Source organism: Cydia pomonella, chromosome 3 (assembly GCF_033807575.1).
Source record: "Cydia pomonella isolate Wapato2018A chromosome 3, ilCydPomo1, whole genome shotgun sequence".
Classification (NCBI taxonomy): Eukaryota; Metazoa; Arthropoda; class Insecta; order Lepidoptera; family Tortricidae; genus Cydia; species Cydia pomonella.
The window spans coordinates 27,752,742-27,759,583 of NC_084705.1; the positions used below are offsets into that span (position 1 = coordinate 27,752,742).

At 39.6% G+C, this 6,842-nt stretch overlaps 1 protein-coding gene across 1 annotated transcript; it reads left to right on the plus strand.

Annotated features, from left to right (window-relative positions):
- The first annotated feature begins 1,906 nt into the window (after positions 1–1,906).
- On the plus strand, positions 1,907–6,625 carry LOC133516461 (F-box/LRR-repeat protein 14). Its single transcript, XM_061849419.1, has one exon. It carries the CDS (start codon positions 2,150–2,152, stop codon positions 3,479–3,481), a length of 1,332 nt encoding a protein of 443 aa, XP_061705403.1. The 5' UTR covers positions 1,907–2,149; the 3' UTR covers positions 3,482–6,625.
- Positions 6,626–6,842: the final 217 nt, after the last annotated feature.

Consider the following 6,842-nt stretch of genomic DNA (forward strand, 5'->3'; position numbering starts at 1 on the left):
AATCTAAAAAGTATTAACTCGTTATTCAACGGCACTCTAAAAAACATTTTGTTACAAATCGTTAAAATAAATATTTGTATTGTTCATTTATCTAACTTCATTCGCTTTTCATTTGAAAAAGCGATTTGTATAGAGATAACTTGTTAAATTGGCAGAAGATACGTAATTGGGAATTGCGTATAAGGAAAAATTAAGCCGTCGCACAGATAATGTTCCTTCGAACTTTTCGAAAAGATTTTTTTCTACGTATTTACAATAGGGAACCTATTAGTTATTTTTAGCCATAGATCACTAGGTTGTGGGTAGGTATTAAACTTATATTACAATTATTCAAATTATATTATCAACTATTTTTACGATTAAGTACCTAAAATGTTTTTTATTCATTTTGTTCATACCCGGGACCCGGGTCAAAAGTTAGAGGGCGGAACACAATTTTTTTGAGTTTCGTAAACCAAAAATCCAACTCTACAACCGTACTGTTATTTTTAAAGACCAGGCGAATGGTAGTTATGCATTTCGTTATTTTTAAATAAAATACTACATGTATTTTAACTAAAACTTTAACTAAAAGTAAAAAAAAATATTTCAAAAGTAAGTAGGGATATATTTTTTAAATGTTAACTTCTAAACTAAGTAGCGGCTCACAAAATACGCCTATGATCCAAATTTAAATGCATCATTTGTATTTACAGTGAAATCTGATGAATTGGGACCTGGATAAATGGGAAACCTAAATATTTACAACCAAGCGGACGAGTCCAGTCCCTAGACACCAAAAAGCCTATATAATTATAATGGCATCTCTTTTAACGAAATTTAGTTTTTAGACTTTTCTAAATTTAGCCTCTAATATAATAGAACACATTACATCCAAGAACTCTATAATTTAAGTGATGTTAATAAGTTGTCTTTTATTCCCTTTAGTACCTCTATTATTGAGACGGAGCGTATTCGATGTAATTGGAATAGTCAAGTAGTGGTTACAGTACCCACTGCCCTAATTTACAATATCAACATTCTTATAAGAATCTACCTCCAAATAAAATCCACGGAAAACACTTTAAAATCCGATTTGTTATTATAAAAAAATAAATTGCTTTCATAATACAAAAGCGCGATTCAGATAGTCTATACACTAGAATACTCAATCTTTTGGAAATGCTTATTTGCACTTCTATAAATAAAACCAGGCCTATTATTGAACCTCTTAAGGAGTACCTACTTCTATTAATGAGACTTCTATTTAAACCTTGATATTTGGCACGACCACTAGTGAAATCCCTCTTTTATTGACAAATTACTGTAAATTCCTTGAGATTTCAATTATCCAGGTTTCACTGTGTTACACACTTCGGAAAAAAGTGGCTGTGACATAATCGGACAGACAGACGGACATGACGAATCTATAAGGGTTCCGTTTTTTGCCATTTGGTTACGGAACCCTAAAAAACACATCCCCTTCTTTAATTTTGGATTTTAAATAACTCCCGACCCGAGTAAGCGATTGTTTTGTCAAGATATGATTTCAAAAAACATTACAAGTATTGACGGATAATGCACCTGGTTTTATATTTTTTGTAGTTGAACCATTTTTTTACCTAGTTATAGTAATTATAGGTAACAAGGAGACAGATATAACACCGAAAATGTGCATAGGTTTACAGGACGCAAGTTGCATATTGATATGTTTTATCTCATTACCATTCCTACCCCAGGTATTCCATGCGATCTATAGGCTTAGCTAGCTTGTAACTGTAAATATATAATTCAATAAAATGTATCACTATCTGCGGTTCCGGTGGCGCAGGTACAAAATGCGTTGCCGTCTGCGTGGTGTTTACTCTAGGACGGCGGGCGGCGCGGGACGAGGGGCGGGGCGGGCGCTCGGCCCGCCAACTTAAAAATGCCGCCGCAGAGCCTTCGAATCGATACGGCGCGCGTCACGTGCCGCCAAGCGCGACCAATAGCCGCGCGAGGGCGCTGCGGGGCGCGGGGAAGGCCGCGGGGGACGCGCCGCTCCCTCGCCAGTGCACGAGGAGTAACCGCGCGCGACGGACGTCAGTTCCGCTTATCTCTCGTGTAGTCAAACACGAGTTTCTCCGAAAACCGGTCCGATGCGATGTCGTTATAGTGTAGTGTCGCCGCGATGAGCGCGTGGACGGAGGAAATGCTGTCCTGGCGAGACGAGCGGCTCGGCCTAACGGAGCTGCCGAGCACGACGAGGAGAAAACATAGGAGCGCGCCGTACAGACTGCATCGGCCGCACTTGCCCGTGCCTTACGTGCCGGAGCCCGTTCCTGAACCGCAGGGGACGCACATTTCGAGGTTATACCCGGAGCTCCTAGCGCTTATATTCGAGAGGCTTCCTGTGCGGGACCGAGGCCGCGCCGCTCAGGTGTGTCGCGCGTGGAGGGACGCGGCTGACCGCCGGTCCGTGTGGCGCGGCGTCGAGGCCGCTCTACACCTTCGCAGACCTGCCCCTGTACTCTTCGCTTCCCTAGCCCGAAGAGGAGTCCGTAAACTACAAGTCCTGTCTCTTAGAAGAGGGCTGAGAGACGCCGTCGCGTCACTTCCAGGCCTAGAATCCCTTTCCTTAAGCGGTTGCTATAGTGTCACAGACGCCGCTTTAGCTAGCGCCTTCGCAGCGGAACTTCCAGCTTTAAGAAGATTAGACTTATCCCTATGTAAACAAGTAACAGACTCTTCCCTCGGGAGGATAGCACAATCGCTAAAAAATTTGGAGGAGCTAGAACTAGGCGGATGTTCGAATGTTACGGATACGGGCCTGCTTTTAATAGCGTGGGGATTAAGAAAGCTGCGGCGTTTGAACCTCAGATCCTGTTGGCACGTGAACGACGCGGGCATAGCGCACCTGTGCGGCGGAGGAGAAGCGAGAGGCACGCCGGAGCTGGAGCATTTAGGACTACAAGACTGCCAGAGGCTGACCGACGAAGCTCTGAAACACACGGCCACCGGGCTTCCAAAACTACAATCGATCAATCTCTCCTTCTGCGTCGCTGTCACCGATGCGGGACTCAGGCATTTAGCGAGGCTTCCACTGTTAGAAGACGTGAATTTAAGGGCATGTGATGGTGTTTCCGATGTCGGTGTAGCGTATTTGGCCGAGAGTGGACGCTTGACCGCACTGGATGTGTCGTTTTGTGATAAAGTCGGTGACGAGGCGCTGTCCCACGCGACGCTGGGGTTGTCGGGGCTGCGCTCGTTATCGCTCAGCGCCTGTCGGCTGACGGACGAGGGCCTCGAGCGGGTCGCGAGGCTATCGCAGCTTGAGACGCTGAATATAGGCCAATGCACTCGAGTGACGGACCGGGGGCTGCACGCGCTGAGCGACGGCCTGCGCAACCTGAAGGCGATAGATCTCTACGGCTGTACGTGCATCACGCCACAAGGCTTGAAAGACATCATGAAGTTGCCTCGGCTTAGTGTACTTAACCTCGGTCTCTGGCATGTGCGGTGACCACACACACACAGTGTCTGAACGTTTGTTAGTGTGAGTGCGGCGCCATGTTGAAGTGAAGGAGCCGCCAAGGTTATGCGCCGGACAGTGAATGAAATTAACCAACTTTAAGTTTAACGAATTATTTAGGAAGTGGGGCAGTTTTCGTTATTGTTGACATTGTTTGTTTTGGTACAGGAAGACGCCCCAACGCCTAGTCGACTCGGACCTTTTTGAACGTAATGTTTCGTATTTACTATGTAAATTTAGTCCGCTTATGCAATATAGTTTCGGAATCCAGTTTTTGTTGACTTTCTCTTTAAAAAGGTCTGATTCTTAATGTAAGTAATTGCTCCATTAGCTAGATAGATATTTAGGCATTCTTCAAATTAATTGTTTCGGGTCGATCTCACGAGTAGTGATTGTTGCATTTTGTCACTTTGCGGTTTTGGGGGTCGTCAGCGTATGACTCACTCATTGACGTTATTTCTTACTTGTTGTTATACTTAGTTGATTTGTTTGGCCTTGAACAAGCTTGGAACCTAATTATGTACAAGTTATTTAGTTGAGAACAAAGTAAGCTAGTTGTTTTCAAGGAAAACTTGAAATCATTAGGGATTCTACCGATTACTAATTCAATATAACAATCGGGTTTCTTGCAATTACTATTTACCTTGCAATTATGTTATTATCAAGCTATTACTTATCTTTAAAATATCTTTACAACACAAACTTATTATTTTATCTTCCTTTGTGCACCCGGCATATCAAAATGTACTAAAGAATCTACTATGTAGTACATTGAATTAATGTCATCCTACATTTTTAAATTAACAATTACAAAGTAATTTACACTCTCAGTCATAAGTTATGAAACATAGATTTCTTCTTGATAATTTTACAAAAGTTGCACACGTATAAGTAATTCTTTACATTTGGCGCCCATTTCTAATGTCGCAAGCCGTAAGTTATTTTCGTTTTTACAGCTACTTTGCGCGGTTACCATGGCAACACGACTTGTAGCTTTTACGACGACGTAGGGACCGGATTATTTGGGTATTCTTCATAGAACTGTCAATTTTTGTTAAGGATTTTACAGTTCTGTGGAGCAAATAGAAAATGCCCCATAGTTCAATTTGTTGCAAATTAAGCAGGTAACTACAAAAAAGCTTCACGTGTATTTAAAAATCACTACATACGTAGACTAGTATCTTATAATGTTTACTTTTGTTCATAAATAGGTACCTATGTCTTCTAAAAAATGTTTTCGTGTGTGGTCATTTGCTTAATAGTATAATATTAACTAATGATACTATTAAAGCAAACTTTCCCTATGTTACTTAAGTACCTACCTTATATGACCCATGGAAGTAATTTCGAAACTATTAACAGTGTTAGGTAGTTAACACCAAAAGTATATATTGAATACAAAATCTATATACACCACATACTTGAAATTCATATACATATAGGTACATAGGCATTAAAGGAATACAATTTCATAAGTGTATTTTTGTTTTAGGTGATAATACCAGTTTTTGTATGATTTTGTAAATTTAACAACTTAATTTTTAGATTTAACATGTTTCATTGACGCGTAGGTATTCACAATCACAATTATTTAGCTTTAATAAATTGAACGACAATAGGAATCTTTGTTTTATATATACTTACATGCCTGTTTGCGATAGTCTGGCAAGAGTCGTTTGTCAGTGAAGCATAAACAGAGAGCTTAAGCTTATGCTAGTAGGTACTATAATCCTCAAAAGAGGGAGGAGTATAATTATTGAATCTACTGTAAACATATTTGCCAGACTATATTTTTATATAATTGTATGTTTCTGAGCGTTTCTTATAAAAGTATAATACTTTAACAAATCACTTTATCCCTGAGTTAACTTTATAGCAGAACCTTCAATATATTTACTTAATACTTATACAGCTTTTGGAAACACTAAAAGTAAGTCTTAAAGAGAGAAGAACTGACTGTCCAGATCCTTCAGCTAAAAATTATTACTGTTTTAAGAATCGCTCATTTATTAATTTGTTCTGTTTGCTTATCACACGGTACAGATAATGTATGACAAGTAGCATAATTACATTTTACTGACAATATATATAAAATATACCTTGCTACAAAGATATAAGATCCACCTCTGGTCAGCTAGTGTAAATACTTTGAATAGGTATACAAGATCATTATTTGCGATGTTTTTTTTCTATCAATCATCCATTCATAAGGCAATTACCTAGGCAAGAAAACTATTCTGCACTGATACGGAAAAACAGCGTATAGGAAAAATGTAATAAGGTAAAGTCAGACCAAGATAAGTTGGCAACGGTTTTGACAGCCCAGACAGTGGAAATGTTATTTTAAACGTTAAACTTCTATGAAATGATGACGTTTACTTAACACTTGCACAGGCTGCGTTATCAAAATCATTGCCAACTTAACTTGGTCTGACTCTACGTTATTTTGCCTTAATGGGGTAATGATCATCAAGCCGCCCAGAGGCTTATAAAATCAAAAGGTCTCCTCAATGCCGGATTTAGAGGTCTGGAGGCCTCGGGCAATAAAGGAGTGGAGGCCCCCTGACCCCAAATTTTTTCCAAATGAAATGGTAAATTTTCCGAATTCTCTATTGTGGGGGCCCCTCTTTTGTGGAGGCCCCGGGGCAGTAGCCCCGGTTGCCCTCCCCTAAATCCGGCCCTGGGTCTCCTGTTCCATTGAAATTTAAATCTTTAATTTAAAAAAACAAAATTACATTTGTGTTAGCAAGTTTTGTTCCGTGGTTGGCTACAGAGGTTGATAGTTTTCTAATTTCTTTATGATATTGGTCAAGTCAGGTATTTTGAAAGATATGCCAATTTGTGTTCGTATTTCATAATCTGTACCGTGTTTTGTTTCCCATTGTTGTTTATCGATGATGTGATAAATGATCAAATGGACCCCCAAAACCATTTTTATACGTAATTTTTATACATGATATTAGTTAATACTTTGATATTAGTTGTTTGTTTTGTACATGTGATTTTGTACGAGTATTGTACTGTTCGTGAGATCGACTCGTGATGGGCATACGTTGTATACTTCATCGTACTGTTGTACAAACGAATGTAACATAGAAAATGTATTAAAAGTCATCGTTTAAGTTACAAATTGAACTTGCCAGTTTTATTTACTTCCTTTTGAGTACCTTAATTTATTAAGCGTTTTGCCTATCAAGAACAGGGTCTTAAATGATCAATGATTATCGTGAAATAGTGGTGATTGACTAATCAAAAATCACGTAATACGGTCTTCCTTAATTTTTAAAATTGTTCACTGAAAACCACACAGAAAAAACGTAAACTATCTACCACCGGTTGTCGTTCTTGAGTT